The 22,586-nt window shown below is 59.9% G+C and overlaps 2 protein-coding genes across 5 annotated transcripts; one reads left to right on the top strand and one right to left on the bottom strand.

The window, feature by feature from the left end:
• Positions 1–998: 998 nt before the first annotated feature.
• HCN3 (hyperpolarization activated cyclic nucleotide gated potassium channel 3) lies at positions 999–11,041 on the bottom strand. Of its 2 annotated transcripts, none has more exons than XM_085082228.1 (8): positions 10,494–11,041; positions 7,478–7,907; positions 7,173–7,334; positions 6,527–6,745; positions 5,950–6,096; positions 5,615–5,855; positions 4,945–5,109; positions 999–4,438 (listed from the first exon to the last, which is right to left on the bottom strand). In XM_085082228.1, exons 1-8 carry the CDS (start codon positions 10,802–10,804, stop codon positions 3,294–3,296), a joined length of 2,820 nt encoding a protein of 939 aa, XP_084938354.1. In that variant the 5' UTR covers positions 10,805–11,041; the 3' UTR covers positions 999–3,293. The 2 variants fall into 2 exon arrangements, with proteins under 2 accessions (XP_084938354.1, XP_084938355.1); XM_085082229.1 differs by having other exon boundaries at positions 7,478–7,743; positions 10,494–10,604.
• Positions 11,042–11,707: 666 nt separating this feature from the next.
• CLK2 (CDC like kinase 2) lies at positions 11,708–22,081 on the top strand. 3 transcript variants are annotated; one of them, XM_085082549.1, is made up of 13 exons: positions 11,708–11,866; positions 13,789–13,958; positions 15,485–15,719; positions 17,393–17,486; positions 17,835–17,901; positions 18,220–18,336; positions 18,553–18,719; positions 19,128–19,222; positions 19,522–19,651; positions 20,395–20,477; positions 20,703–20,782; positions 20,977–21,067; positions 21,429–22,081. In XM_085082549.1, exons 2-13 carry the CDS (start codon positions 13,789–13,791, stop codon positions 21,609–21,611), a joined length of 1,512 nt encoding a protein of 503 aa, XP_084938675.1. In that variant the 5' UTR covers positions 11,708–11,866; the 3' UTR covers positions 21,612–22,081. The 3 variants fall into 3 exon arrangements, with proteins under 3 accessions (XP_084938675.1, XP_084938673.1, XP_084938674.1); XM_085082547.1 differs by having other exon boundaries at positions 17,390–17,486; XM_085082548.1 differs by lacking the exon at positions 11,708–11,866 and adding an exon at positions 11,988–12,246 and having other exon boundaries at positions 17,390–17,486.
• The last annotated feature ends 505 nt before the right edge of the window (positions 22,082–22,586 follow it).

Below are 22,586 nucleotides of genomic sequence, written 5' to 3'. Positions count from 1 at the left end.
GGTGGGGCACAGCAGGGTGGCTGCCAGCACCTGCATCCTGCCTGTGCCCGTGTCCTGCCTGTGCCCGTGTCCTGCCTGTGCCCGTGTCCTGCCTGTGCCCGTGTCCTGCCTGTGCCTGTGTCCTGCCTGTGCCTGTGTCCTGCCTGTGCCCATGTCCTGCCTGTGACCATATCCAGCCTGCACCCATGTCCTGCCCATGTGTTATCCTCCCTGTGCCCACTTCCAGCGTGTCCAGTGTCCAGCCTGTGGCCATGTCTGGCCTGCACCTGTATTCTGCCTGCCTTCACCTGGCATCCTGCCTTCACCCTTCCTGCTGCGCCCTGCCTGCACCTACATCCTGCCTGTACTGCTGTCCTGCCTGCGCCTGCATCCCACATGTGCCCTACTGGCACTTGCATCCTGCCTGCACCCACGTCCTGCCCGTGCCCTACCTGCACCCACCTCCTGCCTGTGCCTGTATCCTGCTTGTGCCCTGCCTGCGCAGTGCTGAGGGTGCTGTGGCAGGTGCTGAGGATGAAGAGGGTGCAGCCAGAGCACAGCTTTGCCCCGAGATCTGTGCCAGCTACCGCAAACGCCGCAGTGCCGTGGCTTGGGTTCCCCAGCCCACCTTGCACTGTGTGACCTTCATTTAATCGCGTTAATGCCTCGAGCCTGCTCTGCAATCAGGCGGTATCAAACCTGCCCCTCCCCCCAGCAATAAAGGGAAGGGAGATGGAAGGGGAAAATAACCAAAGATTAAACATTAATCTCCCCAGGGCCGAAAGGGACTGGGGTGGGTGGGAGTGGACCTGTTGTCTTTGGGCTCTTGCTGTGCCACCCAGGTCTGTGGGGCCAGGGAGAGGCCCCTCGATGGGCTCCCGAGGATGTCCTGGCTGCTCCTGGCACGGCAGAGGGCCAGGATTGGAGCTGGGGCACTGCTGCATCCCTGCCCTATCCCATCCCCGGGAAGGGTTCTCTGGGGTCTCAGGTGGTGCAGAAAGAGTCTCCCCCAGACCAGCTGAGAATCTCTCTTTATTATTTAAATCCATTATGTACAACGACCAAAAATAAAAAAACGCTCTTAAATTCTCTGCGATATGAAAACTACAAGCTCTGTACATCGACTGCCGTGAGTGCAAGAGTGGAGGATCATGGTCTTTGGTGGCTAAACTTGTGCCCGCGCACGGCCGGCCCCCCCTGCCCCTCCAGCCTCCACCAGGTCACGAGGTGACACGGCGCAGGGCAGGGGCGACGGTGACAAGAGCACAGGGTGGCTCTGACTCCCGACACGGGGCTATGGCGTGGGGAGGGTGCACCAGAGACGTGGCCACCCGGAGCTCGGTGCTGTCCTGGCCGGCCTGCGCTCTCTGCGGGGCACTGGGATGACCGCTAAGACATCTACATCACGCAGTGTGAACACAACCCGGCGACGTGGGACACGCGGCCCCGCTGCAGACCCCTGCCCGAGGGGCTGCTGGGGAGACATCGACCATGGGGATGGAGCGGGACTTGGGGGTGGGCAGGGAAGGGGAGTTGAAATCCACGGAAAAAAGGCAGTGCAGGACATCCCCTCTGGCAGGCACTGCCGGGATTCCTGGTGGGCTGCTGCACCCCGCCGGCTGGGCTCCCAGAGCAGCCCTGCGCTCCGGACTGCTCCCGCTGTCCCAAAACACGAGGGTGGAGAACGGAACGCCTCACTTCAATAAGTACCGCGGGGAACAGGACCTCGCCCGCTGCGCTGGGGGTCCGACGGGCCCCGCTCTCAGCGGCAGCCGAGCCCCAGAGCACGAAGACAAGCCATGGTTCCTGACTCCGGGAGTGGGAAGCAGCTCGCGCAGCGCGGCGGGGTCGGAGGGGACACTACTCTAACCAGGACTGAACACGGTTGGCCCAAAGCGACACTGTAAGCAGAGCTCGGCTGCTCGGCAGAGCCACGACTCGCACACACATTGCACACTACTGTCTCTGGAGGGGGGGCGTGGGGCATCTGTGGGGACCTAGGGTCTCTGTTCGAGGGGGGGTGACCCCACAGCCCTACATGTCACCCAAGCGCTGCCCGGGGTTGGCATCTGTGACAGCCTTTACTCCCGTGGCACTGGTGACTGACATCTCCAGGCAACCTGGAAACAGGACTGCAGCGCAGAGCAGGGGAGCAGAGCCCGGGCTGAGCATCCTCCTCTGGCCACAGACGGGTCCCCGCGGTGACCCTGTGAGCATCTTCCTGGAGCCACAGGCAGTAGGGTACCCCTAGGTGACCCTGTGAGCATCCTCCTGGAGCCACAGAGGGGTCCTCCCAGAAGACCTTATCATCTGGGAACCACAGAGGGGTCCCCTAGGACTGACCCTTTGAACATCCTTCTGGAGCTGCAGGCAGTGGAATCCCCCCAGGCTGCCCCCATGCCAGGTGGGCGGGCAGCCACTGTGCCCGGGTGTGGGGCAGAGCCCTGACCTGCAGTACATTCCAATCTCACGGGGACTCAGCACCTCTGAGGCAAAACACTTGCACAAGCCAGCGAGAGGGACTGAGGGGCTACTCAGTGGAGACCCCTCTGCCCCCAGCTTTGCCCCTTGGCACTCCTCACACCAGGGGAGCCCTGCCCGGGACCCCAAGGTCCTGCCTCCTGCACCCAGAGACCCACCGGAGCTTCGGGAAAGGGGGACTTGGCCCCTGCTGACCCTGGACCCCTGCGCTCTGCCTGCCCAGGGAGCCCCTGCCATAAGCTCCAGCCCCCTCCCTCCACCCGAGCAGTGGACCCAGGGGGCTGACTCTCCCTCCTCACCCAAAAGGCAAAGGTGCTGGGCAGAGCAGTCTGGGGATCGAGGTGGGCGTGGGGCAGCCCCTGCTGTGACAGAGGACAAGCTGGAGGAGCTGCCAGCACCAGCCTGGCCCCGAGGACAGGCTGTGGGACACGAGGGACAGAGAGTGGGGGAGCCCGGTTCCCAAGGGGCAGTTATGGGGAGATGAGCTCCCCAGAGTCGCCAGAGTTTGGGCAAGGGCTCTGACCTGTCCCGTGCCTCCGGGAGGAGGGCAGAACTCACAGATGGTGATGAGCAAGGAGGGGACAGCCTGGGCAGGGTGACCCCCTTGGGGCAGTCAGCAGAGCCCACTCCTCATCCAGCTGGGCCAGCTCTGGGGCTGCCCCATATGCTCATCCCTGCCGTACCCCCGTGCCTGAAACAGCCCCTCCATGGCCCCGGGTGCTGCCTCTCACCTCATTTTCCCTCCGACACGGCGGGGCTGTGCTCTGCTTCTCCTGCCTCCTCTGCTGCCGGGGTGCCCGGGTCCCTCCTGCCTGTGTGGGTGCCGCCAGGACTCACATGTTGGATGAGAGTTTGGGCTTCCCCGTTTCCACCTCGGGGCTGAAGGCCACGGAGCCCTTGCGGGAGGGACCTGCTGCCTGCCTGGACGCGGAGCCCGGGGACTGGGGAGTGGACGTTCCCGCCGCGGAGCGCCCGGGCTGAGCCAGCGATCCTGAAGGCATCTGCTGAGAGTGCGTCGGCTGGCCTGGGATCCCCGGACTCGACTTGGCGAGGAGTCCGGCTACCGAGGGCGAGGACCTGCGGGCCAGGTTCCCTGCAGATTTCCTGCCCTGCTTCAAGGAACTCCCGTCGGCTTGCTGGGCCACTTTATTGGGAAGGGAGGGCTGGGAGGCAGAGAGGAGCCGGACATCCTGGGTGAGCCGCCCCACCGGCAGGCCCTGGATGCTCCTGTGCTTCACCAGCTGCTGGGGCTGCATCAGGAGGGAGATGTGGGAGCCGGTGGCTCGGGACAGGCTGTAGTGGAGCGTTCTCCCCGGCGGCAGCGCCTGCTCGGAACTGGGGGAAGCAGCGCCTGCCGCTTGCTGCAGCAGCGAGGTGGAGACCGAGGCGCCGCGGGACCTGGAGAGCTGGGGCTGGGGGCCGGCCGGGGGCTGCTTGGCCCCCGCTGGCATCTCCCCCCTCTGCGCCGCCCGCGGCAGGGGCTGCGCCCCGGGGCTGGGTCTCTGCCCCCCGCTCTCCAGCGGCGCCTGGGACTGGACCATGGGGGAGGAAGGCGAGCCGGCAGCGGGAGTCTGGAGGTGGGACTGCGCCCCGGACGGGGAGCTCACGGAGGAGGGCCGGGAGCCCCCCAGGCTGGGCTGGGACCGGCGCACCGGCTTGGTGAGCAGGGTGGCCTCGGGCGAGAGTGGGCTGGAGATGGAGGAGGGCGGCAGGAAGATGTGGGCCTGCAGGCTGTGCTGGTGGGTCAGGGCGATGGCCACGTTGGTGGTGGCGGCGGCCGTCTGCAGGGGTGCGTGCACCAGCGGCTCCCAGATCACCGGCTTCCCGCTCAGCTCCCGGCCCATCGCCATCTGCTGCAGGTCCTGGATGTTGTGGGCCATGTCCTGGTCGTGCTTCACGATCTGCTGGATCATCTCGGTGTTCAGGGGCCCCGAGCTGTGCTCGGCTCGTTTGCGGAGCAAGATGGAGTTCTTCTTCCCTGGGGGGGAGGCAGGAGTGTCACCGACCCTGGAAGTGTGGGCTCTTGGGGACACTGTGGAGAGGGGGGTGGTATCCGGGAAGGGACAATAAAACCTCACCAGTGTGCCAGGGGAAGCAAGACTCCGGGACTGGTCCAGATTGGGACAGAGGAAGCAGGGACAAAACAGGGTCCAGACTGGGGGCTGAGATCTTGTTTGTCCTCCACAGGCAAGGAGGGGCGAGGACAAGCAGCTGGTCATTGCCAGACAGTGCAAGTACAGTGCAGTGCAATGACAGTTTCCCAGGGAAGCCTGTCCTATGGCACTGCCTGGATCTTGCTCGGAAGGAGAGAGAGGGCAGGCTCCTTCCCTGTTCTCCCCATCATCTTCATTGCCGGGCACCCGTGGGGTTGGGGCACTGTGATCCACAGGGTCCGTGACACCATCACCCGTGGGCCTGGGGGTCTGTGGGCACTGGGAGTGGGAGCAGAGGTGGTTGTGCTGGGCCCAGGGGGTCACTCCTCACCTATGCGGTCCAGCCGGTCCATGGCCACCGTCTCGAAGGCCCTGCGCATCATGGGGTATTCCTCCAGCACCTCGTTGAAGTTGTCCACAGCCAGGGAGTAGAGGCGGCAGTAGGTGTCGGCTCTCACGCTGGCCGTGCGCCTGCCCCGTGTCAGCAGGCAGATCTCTGCAGGGACACAGGGCTGGGGGTCAGGGTGACACTGCCATTCACCCCTCTCCCGGCAGTCAGAGCAGGAACGGGACTGCTCGGCACCCCAACACCCTGCACAGAGGCAGAGCATGGCTCAGAGGGAGGGACAGACCCCAGAGCCTGCACAGCCACGGCCATCTCCTCTGCCAGGCATAGCTTTTTCCTCCCTCCCCAGGCCATGGAGACACCCCCAGGCATGGCTGCTTTGATGGCCTGGCTTGTTTCCCTCCCAGGGCTGTGCCTGCATCCTATAAACTGTCTCAGACTTTCTGCTCTAAACTCCCCTTCTCCCTGGCCAGCAGTGGGGTGGTGGATGCTCCTTCTGCCCCAGCCAGCCAGAACTGGGACAAAGTGGATGCCAAGCCTTTGGCACTAGGTAAGAGTGGATGGGCATGCAGAAACATTAGGGATGCCCCAGTTTCTGTCCCCAAGCAGCTCTTGCACCCTACTCTACTCTCCAGATCACCCAGTCCCATCTCACCCCCGAAGTAGGAGCCATCAGACAGCTTTGTCTCCTTGTTGCCCTTGGTGAGGATGCTGACCACGCCGTGCTGGATGAAGTACATCTTTTTGCCCACGGTGCCCTCACGGATGATGAAGTCCCCGGGCTGGAAGACCTCAAAGCGCAGCTTGGTCAGCATGGCTGTCACAAAGTTGGGGTCCGCATTGGCAAACAGGGGCATGTTGGCCACCAGGTTGCGGCAGTTGAAGTTGATGATCTCCTGTGGGGTGAGGAAAAGGTCAGTGGGGATGTCACCGAGCCTGGTCCCTGTAAGCCCCTCTCCCCCAGGTCACCCCACTGAGTGCTGCCCACACCTCTTTGAGAGGCTCGCTGAGCTCCCCCAGGATGTTCTCCTCGTCAAACATCTTGCCCTGGTAGCGGTGCTCGTAGTACTCGTGGATGCGCTGGCGCGTGTCCCCGGGCAGTTTGTGGAATGACATGTACTGCTCCACTTGCTTGTACTGTGGGGACAAGGGGAGTCACACAGGGCTGAGCTGGGGACCACCTGCACAGCCAGACAACGTGACAGTCCCCTCTCCTCAGTGACATAGATACAGACACCCCTGTTCCAGGGCCCTGTCCAAAGGCCACCTCTGGGGTAGAGGACAGAACGCCCATGCACTGAGGATGCAGGTGGATCCAGGGCAGAGTGCAGGATGGGGTCAGACTGTGCAAAAGTGACCCCCAATATGGAGACCAAGATAGTCTCTCTCTCAAGGGGCAGCCAGACCTCCACCTGCAACACCCCTAGGGAGAATGGCAGGGGCAGAGATCCCAACCTCTGGAATCAGTAGAACATGGTAGCTGCACTGAGCTGGTTCTGGAGCTGGACCTGCTCGCTCCAGGACTCTTTCCCCAGTACCCATGCCCTCTCTCCCTTGCCCTGCTGACCTTCTCCTGGTACTGGCGCCGCGATGAGTCCAGTGACTGGATGAGGGCGGTGGCGTGGCCGATGAACATGGCGTAGCAGGTGGCCCCCACGATCATGCTGAGCATGGTGAGCCAGACGTCGGTCATGCCCTCAGGTGCCTGCTGCCCATAGCCGATGCACAGCATGTGGCTCATGGCCTTGAACAGGGCGTGTGAGTACTGCTTTCCCCACGAGTCGTTCTGTAGATGAGGGACAGTGGCACTGGGGGAGTTGTTGGAAGCTGCTGTGGGGCTGAACCCTCAGCCTCACCTCCCTAAGCTGGGGAGTCCAGAGCCCCAGGGAGAACAAGGTTCCTCCAAGGCCAAAGGGATGAGCTCTCCTCCAGGAAGAGGCATTGGGACTGTGTGAAGCTCTGAGCAGGCTACTCTGGGGAGGAAGCAGGAGCCCCAGTTCCCTCCCTAAGGGATTCCCTGACTCCAGCAAGATTGGCTGAGATGAGGTGATGCAGAGATTCTCTCTTCCCCATCTCAATGCCGTGACCAGAGAGACATTGCTTAGCAGCACATGGCTCCCAGCAGCTCCATCCTTGGGGTAGGAGACAGGTAACCAAATCCTTTCCCCACCATGGCAGATCTCAGCTGGAATTGCCCCTATCTGGGCACTCACCACCATGTGGTTCTTGGAGACCCAGCAGTCCTCAGGGAAGTCCTGCAGCATGGGCACCAGGAACTGGAGGCAGCCATCCCAGTGGCACAGCAGCAGCATCATCCCAATGAGGTTGAAGATCCTCACCACGGCACTGGCCAGGTCATACGTCATGTGGAAGATCTGGGGAACAGGCAGGAGTGGAGCTGCAGAGAAACTCTCTGCCTAGAATAGCCCTAGGAGCCTTCCAGACAGCTGTACCCTATAGCTGGGGACCCCTGACCTGGCCTGGAACCGTGACCAGGGGACCCCCAAGGGGTTCTCACCTCCTCCCACTGGTGGATGTAGCGGATGAGGCGCGAGAGGCGCAGCAGGCGCAGCAGGCTGAGGATCTTGGTGAAGCGCACGATGCGCAAGGCCCGGGCTGTCTTGTAGACATCAGAATCCACCTGGGTCTCCAGGTCAACGATGAGGAAGATGTAGTCAACAGGGATGGAGGAAATGAAGTCGACCAGGAACCAGCTCTTCAAGTACTTCATTTTGATTGTGTGAGGGTCAAGGATGATCTCCGTGTTGTCCTCCACCACGATGCCTGTCCGGAAGTTCAGCACCAGGTCAGCCAAGAAGAAAGTGTCCGAAAGCACGTTGAAAACGATCCAGGGAGGGGTGTTCTCATCCTTGAAGAAGGTGATGCCCACAGGCAGGATGATCAAATTCCCCACCATCAGGAGCAGCATGATGAGGTCCCAGTAAAACCTGCAGGTGAGAATGTAGGGGATGGGGTGGGACAGGGAGGAGTGGGGAGAGGCAGGACACGGACAGTTAGCAAACTCAGGATCAAAGTTAGAGCCTGACAGAGCACAGAGAGGCAGGTGCTGAGGGGACACACATGTGCCTGCCCACACACATGACTACCACCCTGCTGCTTGGCTGGGACAGATGTGAGCAGACGTGTGTGGAGAGGAGCAATTCAGCACTGGGCCAGGGGTCTGGGGGTGTGAACATCTCCCTGTGTGGGAATGAGGGGCTGTAGGAGCTCCTTCTTCCTCTCCTCATGGCAAGGCAGTGCATGCACGCCTATGCCCCCACCCCAAACTTGACATGTGCCCCATGGAGAACACAGAGAGGCTTTGCTCCCTTGGAGCTCCCTGTCATCCGCTGTCTCCTTGTCACCACCCGAGTTGGCTTAGCAGGATTTGGGATAAGCTTTGCTGGTTATGCAAACCGAGTGCCGAGCTCCTGGGGCGGCCGAGGAGGATCGGGGAGGCTGTTGTGGTGAGCGAGGCAGCAACCAAGCAAGGATAGACATTGCCAACATCAGGGGAAGGTGGGAAGAATGTCTAACCCTGAACGAGCTGCCAGCATGCACAGGGCAGGAGCTGTACAGCCCTGGGTCTGCAGCACCCCTCATCCACCTCCTTTTTCTGAGAGTGGACAAGCTCAGAGGCTTTGGAGGGAAAGCCAAGAAATGCTGGAAGCAGCTCGTTATGTCAGGACACCAGCAGCCCTGTTCACATGCAAATGTCACCAGGATGTTTTCATTCTTCACACAGACACATAATGCCTTCCTCCACCAGGCTCGTGACTCCTGGGATCCCCCAGCAGAGCCTTCATAGGCCCTTGGGAAAGCAAGTCCAGCTCCCACCTTCAGGTGTCCCCAGGCATCCCCTGTTAGTCCCAGACCTGGTCGTGGGTGTAGGCTCAAATCTCCAAAGGTGATTTCAGGGCAACTCTTAGTGCCTGGTGGATCCAAACTGGCCTTTATGGGTGACAGAAGTCTGCAGGTATTTCCCACCCCACACCCATGGTGAGACACAGGCACTGGGTTCTCTGCAGGTGAGGGGAAGAAAGGGTCATGGTGCTGTGAGATGCTTCTTCAGAGAGAAAGAAAGCACCAGAGCCTGAGGCGGCAGCGGGGAGGCATCCTCTCCTCGAGGAGCTGCCCCAAGGTCAGCAGTGATGCCAGGTCCAGAAACTACCCCAGGGCTAGGAGCTAGCCCAGGGTCAGGAGTGACCCCAGGGCTGGAAGCGACCCCAGAATCAGGAGCCCACCTCAGGGTCAGGAATGTCTCACAAATTAACACCTTCTTTCTGGTGGCTAAGGTTTGCTGGGCAGGTGAGGAGATGCAGCCAAGGCAGAAGGGGCCTGACCTGGCTGAGGAATTGCCTCCTCTGCCTCCATGCTGTGCCCTGGAGAAATGCTGTGTACTGAGCAGGGAAACTGCCTGCCCCTGGAGCTGCCCAAGTCTGCCTGGAGCTCCAATTCAGATTTAGGCTTAAGCTCTTTAGGACAGGCCTTGTCCTTCACTCTAAGTCAGACTGAACACTCAGGGCCCTGATCTCCATGGCCTTTATGTATCCCCATAATGTGATAGACACTGAAGTAATCCCCCTGTCTGTCTACCTGCCAGCTCCCTTCATGGCACTGGTTGCACAAGCTGCTCCTGCCAAGCTCAAGGCTCACAAACTTTGAGATGGTTTCCCTGGGAAAAGGGCTCTCAGGGCTGGCAGCCCTGGGTGGTGTGCTGGGGTGGTGCAAGGGAGCGGGTGGGTGGTCAGGGCCCAGTGGAGAGGGGTGATTGCTACAGGTGCCAGGGACCCACACCGGTTGCTGGCCCCATTCCGGGGTGCTTCCCAGGCTGGGGACATCATCCGTGTCACAGCTTGCTGCGGGAGATGACTGCCTGGCAGCTTCATTCCCCGTGGAGAAAGCCCACCCTATATGACTCAACATCCCCGTGACACCCAGTTCCTCCCACATCATCCATCCCCGAGCTCCCGCTGTGATCCCGGTGACATCGAGAGCCAGGCCTGGCTCCTTGCTGGGTGACCAGCCCTGCTCCAGCTGTAGGGAGCTGTGTTCCAGGGGGATGGAGGCTCCTCACCAAATTAAAAACAGCATCGAGGAGGGCGGGGGGAGTTATAAGGGCAGGCAAAGCCCAGCAGCCCCTGTCTCCGCCTCCGCCTCCGCACGCCCGGGGCCGGGTCAGCGGAGCTCCCGGGCTTGGCCGAGCCGGGCTGTCCCCGGGCACCGGCAGCCCCGAGGGCCTCCCCGGCGAGGCCGGTGCAGAACAGAGTTGTCCGTGCGGGCGGGATAACCCCAGACGGGAAGGGGCTGGGGCAGCGCGGCCCCGGGCTTCGGCGGTGGGCAGCCGCCTCCCTGGGCCGGTGCGGAGCCCCGGAGCCCGGCACTTGTTGCCCCAACGGTGTACGGCGGCGGAGCCGCTCTCAGCACCACGGACAGCGGCGGCGAACACCGGGCTAGGCGCCGAAGCCGGAGCGGGGACAAGTGCCGGGATGGGGGTCGGTGCCGGGGCGGGGGTCGCGGGGACCGGGTCCCACCTGAAGTCGCTGTAGGGATGGATAATCCAGGTGCCCGCCGACTTCACCCGTTGCCGCTCGATCTCCACGGCCCGGTGGCTGCCGAACATGCGCAGCGAGAACTTGTTCACGGCGGGCTGCAGCATCGCCCCGAGCTGCCGCTGCACGAACGTGCCCGTCGCCGCCGCCTCGCCCTCCGCCACGATCGGCTCCGTCGCCGCCGGCGAGGCCGGGGCCGCGCCCGACGCCCCCGCGGGCGCCCCCGCCGCCTCCCCGTCCAGCACCGGCGGCTTCTCCCGCGGCTCGGGGCTTCGCCGCGGCGCCGCCTCCATCCCGCCGCCGCCGCCTCGCCTCACGTTTCCTTCAAACGCCCTTGCCCGGGCGCCCTGCCCGCCGCCCCGCCGCACATGCCCGGCCCCGGGCGGGCGGGCGCTCGCTCGCCGCCCGCGGCCACTCGGTCACCGAGCGCTCACGAAGCTCCGCCGGCGCCCGCCTGTTGCGCACGCCTCGGCGCGGGCGCGGCGGCCGCCGGCAGCAGGGAAGCGCCGGCGGCACCAGAGCGGCGGCGCGGGGAGCGGCGAGGCCCGGGCGGCACCGGAGCGGCGGGACCCCGCGGCGGGCGGGGCGGGCCGGGAGGGCGGGGTTGGTGGGAAAACCACGCCCCCTTCGGTCTGGCCACGCCCCTCACCCAGCCCCACCACCGCCAGCGGAGCTGGAGAAGGGCGTGGCTTCGGGAAGAGATGGGCGGGTCTACAAGCTCTAGACTCCTCCCCTTGCATCTAACCCCGCCCCATCGCCGCTGGTGCGCGTGAAGGGTGTGGTCTGGTGAGACGGTGGGCGGGGCTAATACTAATAGTCCCCGCCCATCTGGTCTAACCCCGCCAGGGGGCGGGCGCGGGGCGGAGCTCCGTGCGACAGTGAGCGAGGCTTTCAGCATAAGCCCCGCCCGTGGAGCTAACCCCGCCCCTCGGTACCGTCCCACCGCCCTTAGAAGGGCTGGGTGCGGCTTCGGGGATGAAGTGGGCGGGGCGATCTGCCTTCGCCCTGCCCCTCAGAGCTAACCCCGCCCCTCGGCCTCTCCCGGTGGCGCCGATGAGGCCATGACACAAAGAGGCGTGGCTTAAGGAGGGAGCTGGGCGGGACAAGTGGCTATCGGTCACGCCCCTCGGTCTAACCCCGCCCCTCTGCCCCGCCCGGTGTGACGCAGCTCCACGCGCCTACGTGCGTGCCTACGTGAGTGTATACGTGCGCGCGTACGTGCGTGCGCGGCCCCGTGGGCTGGCAGGACCCGGATCGGCGGCGGCGGCGGCGGCAGCTGGAGCGGGGCCCGGGGGCCCACGGCCGCCATCACGGATTTCCTGTGGGACAAGCGCACCGGCCTGGCTGCGAGGACGGTGCGGCGCGGGTCAGGGTGGGGCGGGTAGGCCGCGGCCAGCGAGGGCGGCGCGGGGCGGGCCCGGCCTGTGGGTCTCGGCGGGGCCGCGGTGGGTCTCGGCGGGCTGGGTATTCCCGCGGGGGCGGCGGGGCCCGATGGCCCGGGGAGGCCGGGCCGGGGCCTCTCCGCCGAAGCCGCCCCGCCCTCGGCCCATCTCTCCCGGTGTCCCGGTGCTTCCGGCCCTGCACGGCGGAGGCCCCGCCTTGCGCGGCCGCCATCGCCGTCCCCAGACCGGTTCCAGCCCCGCTGCGGAACGCCTCAGTGCCCGTTCCACGGGGACCGGGCTTGGCGGGCCGCCAGCGCCGCCTTCGCGCTCCCTTCAATCCGTGACTGGAAACGGTGAGGCTCGGGGACAACCCTGGGCAGAGCCCCCCATGCACGGGGTACCGAGCCCGTGGCCCCAGGTCACCCCATCGCCGGGGCCGGTTCGGCCTGTCCGAGCCTTGCCGATGATGTCAGCACAGGGCGGGGACGGGGAGGCAGCCGGGGGCATTTTGGATGGGGGAAATCGCCGCTGGAGCCCTCTGGGCAAAGGGAGCTCCGGCTTCTATTCCAGCCGTGGCACAGATTGCCCCAAGAAGCTGTGGCTGCCCCATCCCTGAGGTGTTTAGAGCCAGGTTGGACGGGCCTTGGGGCAACCTGGGCTAGTGGAAGGTATCCCCGGACATGGCAGGGGGTGGAACAGAGTGAGCTTTAAGGTTCCTCCCAGCCCTTAACATTCCACAATCCTATGATTCGTGCTTGGAACCAAAATACGTTTGAGGAATGTCTGAGAGCTCCGGAGCAAGGCTTGGCAGGGTCTGAGGGGCTGCACGCACTATGCCATCTCTGCCGGGTGTCTCCTTGCCTTGAGCCTCTCATGTTCCCCCAGAGCGGCAGAGCTGAGGGTCTTCAGGGCTCCGTTAATGTGCATGGGGAAGGTGGGTTTGCTCCTGGGTGGTTCTCTGTGGGCAGAGGGATGTGTGTCACAAATCTCCTGAGTTGGAAGGGACCGACAGAGATCAAGTCCCACTTCTGGCCCTGCACAGGACACCATAACAGTTCCACCTTGTGCCTGAGAGTATTGTCCAAATGTTCTTTGAGCTCTGGCAGCCTTGGGGCCATGCCTGTTCCCTGGGCAGCCTGTTCAGCGCCCAACCACCCTCTGGGGGAAGAATTTTCCTGATGTTCAACCTAAATCTCCTCTGAGACAGCTCCAGCTGTTCCCTCGGGTGCTCTCACTGGTTACACAGACCAGACATTGGAGCTGCCCCTCCAGTGCCCCTTGTGAGGATGCTGAAGCCCCCTGAGATCTCCCCTCAGTCTTCTCCAGCTGAACAGACTAAGTACCCCCAGCTGCTCCTCATGTGGGCTCTCCAGACCCTTTCCCACCCTTGTGTCCCCTCCAAGTGTAGATGTCTCTTGCTTAGCAGCAAATCTGAGGCATCTCTTGGGGACCTGCTCTCTGAGTGTTTCCATTACTGGTGCACAGGGCCTTTGGTGATATCCAGGGCTTTGTTACACCTTCCCTCAGTTCTTGTTGGTGCTGCTTCCCTTCCTCCTGGGGAGCTTAAAGATTGAAGGTGCAAAAGCTGTTTCTGGAGCTGTGGTCAGTAGAGATGTGTGTGAAGAAGGGATATGAACCTAGGAAGGAGAACCACAGGGCAAGCACAGCCCCTGTGGGTGGTCTCACCCTGTTCTGTGAGGCTCTGGGATCTCTCAGAGATTTCTCCCCTCTCTCTCAGACCTCCGTGCACACTCACACACACTCCTGGTGGCCTTCCTGCTCTGACCCACTTCCTGTCCCATGCAGCTGCTCACACAGCCCCTGTCCCCACGGGTGCCTCCCAGGGTCCCTGCTGTCCCCACGGGTGCCTCACAGTGTCCCTGCTGTCCCCGCAGATGCCGCACTCCCGAAGGTACCGCTCGTCGGAGCGCAGCAGCCGCGGCAGTTACCACGAGCGCTACCGGAGCCGCAAGCACAAGCGGCGGCGGACGCGGTCACGGTCGAGCAGCAGCGAGCGGGACCGGCGGCACCGGCGGGAGGACAGCTACCATGTCCGATCCCGGAGGTGAGTGGGGCTCAGACCTGCCCCGTGGTGCAGAATCACAGAGGTGTTGGGTTGGGAGGGACCTCTGGGGTCTCCCAGAGTGGGTGGCACAGGGACACATCCAGGTGGGTTTGGGATGTCTCCAGAGAGGGAGACTCCATGCTTGCCCTGGTTAGCTGTTCCAGGGCTCTGCCACCATCTGTGAAAAGGACTTCTTCTTTGTGTTGAGGTGGAACTTGGTGTGTTTTAGTTTATGGCCTCTGCTGCCCATCCTGTCACTGGGCACCACTGAACAGAGTCTGGCACCATCCTCATACCTGCCTTGGAAATATTAATATGCAGTTATGAGATTTCCTCTCAGTCTTCTCCAGACTAACCAGGCCCAGCTCCCACATTCTCTGCTCATTAAGAGAGATGCTCCAGTCCCTTAATCATGGCCTAGTCAGCTGTGCTCACTCAAGTTCTGTATGACCTGGCCCTGCTCTGAGCTGTCACAGCCTGGACAGCGCTCATCACCGAACCCCTTTGTTCCCCTCTCAGGGAAACTTCCCACTCAGACCGCCCAGGAGCCCCTCTGGCAGTCCCACTCCACCACCTGAGCTGGGACTGAGGCCCCTTCACAGTGGCAGCTCCAGTGACCCAATGGGTGCCCTGTTTGACTCCCTACACACCCCACACTCCCCGTCAGACCAGTTTCATCACTGGCTCAGCCCAGGTTTCCCACAACAGTGTCTCAGATGTCTCAGTCCTTAAAATAATTTAATCTTGGTGCAATAACTAACAGCTCGAGCTGGTGCCTCTGAGGGGGGCCCTGAACAAAGGACCCACTGAGCTTTTATCCCTTCACAGTCTCAGTGCAGGAAGATCTGGGGTCCTCAGCTCTGAATGTCCCTGAGTGTCCCTCTCCTGGCTGGGACACACGTCCCTGTTCTCCTTGTTGTGCAAAGGGTTGGCAGTTCATGGCCTCTTGCTTTGGGCTTCCAGCTCCCACTGGGACTGCCACTGCCCTGGGAGCTGCCAGCACTGAGTGTGTCCCCTTTACTGTGTTTCTGTGAGACACTTGGAGCACCGCAAAGTTTTGGTGTTCTCAATGCAAGAACGACATGGAACTGTTGGAAAAAGTCCAGAGGAAGCCAGGAAGTTGTTAAGAGGACTGGAACACCTTCTTTATAGAGACAGGCTGGGAGAGTTGGGGCTCGGAGAGTTCTCCAGCCTGGGGAAGAGAAGGTTGTATGAAGACCTCACAGCACCTTCCAGCATTCGAAGGAAGCTAGCCACAAGGAAGCTGGACAGGGACCCTCCATGAGGAACTGTAGTGATAGGGCAACGAGTAATGGGTACAATTTGAAAGAAGTGGAATTTAGGTTAGACATTAGTAAGAAATTCTTCCCTGTGAGGGTGGTGAGACACTAGCACAAGTTGGGTGGTGTCCCAACCCTGTCAGTGTTCAAGGCCAGCTTGGGCAAGGTGATCTGGTCTAGTGGGAGGTGATGATCTTCAAGTCTACTCCAACCCCTCAACATTCCCCTCCACATTCCCCTGCCCAGTTACGACGACCACTCTGCAGACCGGAGGGCCTACGACCGGCGTTACTGTGACAGCTACCGGCGCAACGACTACAGCCGCGAGAGGGGGGACGCCTACTACGAGCCCGAGTACCGACATTCCTACGAGTACCGGCGCTCCCGGGACCGCGAGGGCAGCTACCGGAGCTGCAAAAGCAGCCGGCGTAAGCACAGGCGGAGGCGGCGCCGCAGCCGGTCCTTTAGCCGCTCCTCATCGGTGAGTATCCTGCTGTGCTGCGCCTGCCCTGTAACCTTTCTCTCCCAGGTGCCGAGCTGGGTAAGTAGAAAACTCACTTTCTAACGCTCTCTCGGACTCGGCTTGAACGGTGTGTTAGAGAACTTTTGGTGCAGAATGTTCCTGCCCATGTCCCTCTGCGCCGTGGCCGGTGCTGCCCTGTGCCAGCTGGGTACGGGTGGCTCAGACCCTCTCTCAGTGTTGCCCGCTCAGGTGGGAGGACAGGAGTGCCCCGCGAGGCTGGCGGGTCCCCGGGGTGGTGCTGTGGCTCCTCCCGTTCGGTGATGCTCATGGAGAACTGTGTAGGAGCCCCAGCCAGGCATGATTTGTGCGAGGCTTGAACAGTCAGCACTCAGCTGGTCCCAGTCCCAGAGAGCCTGTGACAGGTGGCTTGCCCCCTGGTCCCTGGTTTGGGCTGTGGCAGGAAGCCCCTGGCTTTGAGGGTTAAAACCTGCTCCAGAGCAGGATCCTCCTGGATGGGCCCAGCTGATGTAGGGTGTCATATGAGGCGCTCTGCGGAGGAGCAGAGCTTTTGGATCACTCAGCTCAGGTGGAGGCAGAACCATCCCAGGCTCTTCCTGACAGCGTCCCTGGCTTTCTCTTCTTGTCTGTTCTGCTGTTCACCTTCCACTTCTGTTAGACCCCAGACACGTTCTCTGCTCTGTGTGTGGAGCTCTCAGTGTTGTCTGGTCTGTTCTGGCTCTGTGTCCAGGGAGGGGTTTGGGGGCTGGATTTGGGTCCCAAGTCTGCTGGCCGGTTGCTCCCAGGTGTGGGGATACTTAGCTGAGGAACCAAAGGCAGGAATTTTTTCTTCTCTGGCATAAACCTCTTATCTGCCTCATCCCAGGCTGTCCCTGTTCCCTGTTGGACTCTGCTTCTCTTCTGGAAGTTAGTTCTTCCAGGATCGGCTTCTTCGGGGGAGGGTCTAGGAAGAAGTGTCTGTCTTTCCCCATGCAGTCACTGCAAACTCTCGGTTTTGGATGGATCATTGTATCTAGAGCTGCTTCTGAAATCTCAGAATTCATCTTTCCCTGAGTGTCGGGACTGGGGGAAGCTGTGTGGGCAGTTATTGGAGTGGGATGGGGGTGCCTGTTAGGGCAGCCTGGGCTTGTGCAGGACTTCCCAGCACCTGCCTCCTGCTGCCCTTGCTCTGCGGTGGCCATGGGGCTGCCAGGAGCCCCTCCCCACGGCCTCTGGCCCTTGGCGTGCTCAGGCAGTCCCCAGGACCCAAAGGCTGATGCTGTTCCTCTCTGAGCCCCCATGGGAGCGAGAGCAGCCAGCCCCTTCTATGCCCCTCAGCTCCCTCACTCCGACAGCTCTGCTCTCACACTGGTTTGGGTTGGGGCTGTTTGTAGGTTCTTTTTTTTCTTATTTTTTTCTTATTTTTTTCCTTTTTTTTTTTTTTGCTACAACGAAAAGCAAACTGTTTTTTTCTTTTCTGAGCTAGTGTGTTGTATCTTGACATGTTCCCTTGCAATATCCCTATCGTTATATATTCCTCTGTGCCGTATGAATTGGCTGGGAATCTCCTCCTGCAACCCCTCCTCAAACAACCATGTGAATTTCCAAACCAACCAATGCGTGACGCTGGCTGCTGCGCTGGTTTGAAAATCTGATTGGTGAATGATGAATTCCCTGTCTGCCTGGGCCAGCAGCGGAGTCGACAGAGCAGCAGAAGGGCCAAGAGTGTGGAGGACGACGACGAGGGGCATCTGATCTATCGCGTCGGCGACTGGCTACAAGAAAGATGTACAGCCAAATCGTAACATAATTTAGCTCTCTAGTTAAGCTCCCATCGCAGTCGCAGATCTGTCTTATCTTTCTGTTTCATTTTATTTTCATTGTTTATTAAAGAGAAACCCTCTCCTTTTCCTTCCCCTTTTGTTAAAGCTACGTTTATATTGTGTATTGTTACTGAAGTGCCAGGGAATTAGGGCAGCTGCCTTGTGCAGCCGGTGTCAGCCTTCCGCTGCTCCGGTCTCCTCCAGCTGTGTGCAAGGTTAGGTGTTGCAATGCATTCTCCTCTGCCCTGTGTATCGCTGCAGCCAGGTCCTGCTCCCTCTCTCAGCTCCTTCCCTTTCCTTCTCTCCCTCCCAGATGAGATTATCAGCACCTTGGGGGAAGGCACATTCGGCAGAGTGGTGCAGTGCATGGATCACCGGAGGTATGTGGGAAAAGGAGAGATTGCAGCTGGTAATGGAGCCTTTTGGGCATAACTTGGGAGCCTGGGGGTGAAAATCAGTCTCTTGGTTTCCGGTATCCTCTGATGCTTCGGGCACTCACCCTTTTCGGTCACCCATGTGCTAGGGGAAGCTTCAAGGGTGGTTTTGTAGGAAAGGAAGTGGCACAGCTTTGGTGGACACCCCTTAATAACCTGCTTGAGCAAGGGTGGGGAGGCTGGTCAGAAGGTCCCTTTCACAGGGTACAGCCCCTCTGGCTCTCTCAGGGCTCACCTTTTGCTTTCTTCCTGTTTCTCCCCCAGGGGTGGTGCACGTGTTGCTCTGAAAATCATTAAAAACGTAGAGAAATACAAAGAGGCTGCTCGACTGGAAATCAACGTCCTGGAGAAAATCAACGAGAAGGATCCTGAGAACACGAAGTGAGTGAGCTGTTGTTCAGCAGGAAGAGCCAGTTTCAGGGCTAGGGTAGAAGAGGTGCTTGGTGGTGTATGGTTGAATGTAATCCTAGATGGTTTTGGAGGCATCTTGGCTTGCTGTGGGATAGGGACTGAGCAGGAAAAGGAGGAGCCTGGTGCAGGGGTGACATAGCTGTGCGGTGCCTGCAGAGCTGTTCCCAACTGGAATGTTTCTGTCAGTCTCTGTGTCAGGATGTTTGACTGGTTTGACTACCATGGCCACATGTGCATCTCCTTTGAGCTGCTGGGGCTCAGCACCTTTGATTTCCTGAAGGATAACAACTACCTGCCTTACCCCATCCACCAAGTACGGCACATGGCCTTCCAGGTGTGCCAGGCTGTGAAATGTAAGTGTTCCCTGCTCCTCTCCCCCTGCATTGGGCTGACCTGGGGGGCCAAGCAGGTTGCAATTCTGCAACTGGTGGCCCAGAGCAACAAGTTTTTGCTGTGGTTCTGAGCCTGAGCCTCCCTGCCCCTCTGGGAATGAGTCCTCTTCATTTTCTGATGCTTGTGGGCTGGCAGTAGCTCAGAGCACTCCAGCATTCACCCCCCTGCACCTTCTGGTGATCAATACGATAAATCTTTGTGCTTCAGCTAAAGCATTGTGGCCTGGGCTTGTCTGGCTGTTCACACCCAGGTTGAAATGTGGGCTTAAACTGGTGCCAGTATGAGCAAACTGAACCAGTGATAGCTTTTTGGGGGGGTGCAGCCTTGCTCTGTTTCTGTCCTCTAACCTGGACTCTCTGCTCCCTCAGTTCTGCACGACAATAAACTCACCCACACTGACCTCAAGCCGGAGAACATCCTCTTTGTGAACTCTGACTATGAGCTCTCCTACAACCTGGAAAAGGTAACACACTGCCTCAAGTTGGGTCATCTCTTATATTCTTGGTGTCCCTGACCTTATCAGAGGAGACAGACACAGCCCCAGGGGATGTGGGCTCCATGCAGTCCTTCAGGGCCTTGCATGATCTGCCAGTGCTCAGGCTAAGTGAGCCATAGGGACCCCAGGTGTAGCTGGCTGGTACTGAGAGCTTGTTTGGGACTGAGCTGTGGGGCCCATGAAGCTTTCCCCTCCTGTGGTGCCCTCAGCTGTGTAAGGAAGGGGCTGGAGCTCCCAGGTGATGGATTCCATTCTCCCTCATGCAGAAGCGGGATGAGCGGAGCGTGAAGAGCACGGCCATCAGGGTGGTGGACTTTGGCAGTGCCACGTTTGACCACGAGCATCACAGCACAATTGTCTCCACCAGGCACTACCGGGCCCCTGAAGTCATCCTGGGTAGGTGCAGCTGGGTCTCTGCCAGGGCAGGTGTGCTTCTTGATGGCACTGGGTGCTCGTCATTGGGCTGGGAAGTGTTTTGTTTCCACATCATTCAGGAGCTGTCCTGGGTTTGCCCTGGGAGATGGGAAGTGCTTTATTTAACAGCTCTGCAGTGCTGTTTCCTGTGGAGGCCATGGCTGTGGCCATGTCTTTATTCTGGGGTTGTTCAGCCTGGAGAAAAGGAGGTTCTGGCTCTCGACAACTCCCTGACAGGAGGGGTCAGCCAGGTGGGGTCAGGCTCTGCTCTCAGGGAACAAGGGACAGGACAAGAGGAAACAGCCTCAACGCACCCCAAGCCTCAAGTTGTGCCAGGGGACATCTGGGTTGGACATCAGGAGGAATTTCTTCCTGATGTGAGGCATTGGAAGGGACTGCCCAAGGAAGTGGTGGAGAGTCCCCATCCCTGGAGGTGTCCAGGGAATGACTGGATGTGGCACTGAGCGCTCGGTTCTAGGTAGCAAAGTGGGGATTGGTCACAGGTTGGAGTTGTTGACCTTGAAGGTCTTTTCCAAGCTTTATGATTCCATGATTATCAGCTGGTGTTTTGGCATTGCCACCAGCTGGGCAATATATTGCCAGCAGAGCACCAGGAGCCTGGCTGGAATGGAAATATTTTTTCAGCTATTTCTTTTTAAAAGGAAGAGGGATTTGGACTCTTGGGCTGTAACTGGATCATTTATTTAAACAACATTGTTTTTCAGAGCTTGGCTGGAGCCAGCCCTGTGATGTGTGGAGCATTGGCTGCATCATCTTTGAGTATTACGTGGGTTTCACCTTGTTCCAGGTGAGAACTGTGTTGTGTGGCTACTTCCCATTGGGTGAGAGGATGCTGGCTGCTTCCTAACATAGCCCAGAGCCCCTGGGACTGCTGGAGGTCACTCCATCGCTGCATTCTTGTAGAGACAGCCGAGGGGTTAGCCAGGAGGGCTTCTGGGTAGGGGAATACCCAGGGCTGGAGACAGAACGTCTGGAATCTTCCATGCCTACCCTTTACATTTCTCTCTCTCAGACACATGACAACAGGGAGCACCTGGCCATGATGGAGAGGATCTTGGGGCCAATTCCTTCTCGGATGGTCCGGAAGACAAGGTGAGTGAGGCCATCTGGGCAGTGCAGGTTTGCCAGCCCTCCCTGCTCTATGGGCAGTGGTTTTCCCTGAGGGATCACACTTTGGAGCTGCCTGCTGATCCAGCCAGCTGTGTCCCACTGGGGCTGGCGCCTTGCTGCTGCTGCAGGGTGTGTTGTGCTCAGGTGTAACGTGCTCCTGCCTGTTATTCTGACAGGAAACAGAAGTATTTCTACCACGGCCGCCTGGACTGGGACGAGAACACCTCAGCTGGACGCTATGTCCGGGAGAACTGCAAACCACTGCGGGTAAGGCAGCTCAGCCCCTCCTCAGATTCTCCCTCTGGGCAAGCTTGGGCCAGCAAAATGGTCAGACCGGTGACTTTCTGAGAGAGCCTTGGCTGTGCCAGACATAAACCAGGAAGCTGCAGTAGCCTGAGCTTAATCTGAAGTGGAGGACGAGGAGAGCATGGAGAGTTCAGGAAGTCCCTGGGCAAGGGAGGGTGTGTGAAAATCTGTTAGTTCTGGATAGAGGAGCGCAGAGTTCAGGTCCAGGCCGAGTGATGGTCTGAACAAACCAGCCTTCCCCCAGCTTAGCCTGTCAGCCCAGGGAACATCCCAGGACAGGGTGTAGCCTCCTTGGGCCTGACCTTCCCCCTCCACCTTGCAGCGATACTTGACCTCAGAGGCCGAGGACCATCACCGCCTGTTCGACCTCATTGAGAGCATGCTGGAGTATGAGCCGTCCAAGCGCATCACCCTGGCCGAGGCCCTCAAGCACCCCTTCTTTGACATTCTGGGCATGGAGCCCAGCACAAAAATGTGGGACTCGAGCCGGGACATCAGCCGGTGACGCCACAGGTGCCAGCCAGCCCTCGGATTCTAGCCCCCGTGGAGGCCTGTGTGATTTCTATTCAGACACTTGGTGCTTTTTTTTTATACATGAGATGAACTTCCTGGACACGTTTGTAAAGCTGTTAATATGTGAGATACTGTAAATAGCCCAGATTCTCTGTCGGCCTCGGAGCACCACGGGCCCGACCTGCTGTCGCTGCTGCCGTTCTCGTGAGCTGAGGGGGCCTGTGTGTCCGTGCTGTAAATACCTCTCGTCACGTGTTGCTTTGTCTCCTGTTCCTGCCCTCCTCGGTGTAAATACTCCAGGACTCGCAGCTCTCTGTAGCTTATCTGTTTCCTTGTAAGTTATGGAACTGGTGGGACTGCATGGGAATTATTTTTTGGATCAATGTCATAGCCCATCCCCACACCAGAGTTTTATAAGATTTTTGTACAGTCTTTGTGAAAAATAAATATGAAGTGAGTAAAGCACCTGGTCTGGGTTTGGCCTGACAGCAGCTGACCCTGGGGCTATTCTGCCATGCCCTGTGGGGAAAGAGAGACGGATGAAAGGAACTTTGTGGTCCAGGAAACCAGCTCTATCTACCTGCACAATTCCTCCCAAGCCTACACTGTGTGGGAGCTGCTTTTGGCCCTCAGGGCTGCAGCTGGACCTGAGTAGATGCTGGTGTGGGGGGCAGCAAACCAGGGGTTGGCCCTTTCCTCATGCCATGGGTCCAGTGTTGGGGTGGGAGGCAGAAAAAGGACAGTGGGGCCCTCAGGTGTTTTCTTACCTGAAGAAACCTGTCAGTCGATGTTAGGGTGGAACACTGGCTGCTAGTGGTGGCTGTTGGAAAAGGGGTGTTAGGAGCCCACATCCAGCTGTCCTGCACCCACCCCAGGGCTGTTTGTGTCTTTTTGGCTCTTCTAGCTCTGCAGGGAGACTGGGCCTTGGACTGTTCCCTGGGCATTGCTGGGGCTCTTTCACAGCTGG

This window comes from Lichenostomus cassidix, chromosome 25, assembly GCF_008360975.1.
Source record: "Lichenostomus cassidix isolate B80296 chromosome 25, HeHo_3.0, whole genome shotgun sequence".
Taxonomy (NCBI): Eukaryota; Metazoa; Chordata; class Aves; order Passeriformes; family Meliphagidae; genus Lichenostomus; species Lichenostomus cassidix.
The sequence above is the reverse complement of the archived record's forward strand: the minus strand, read 5'-3'. Positions and strand labels throughout refer to the sequence as shown.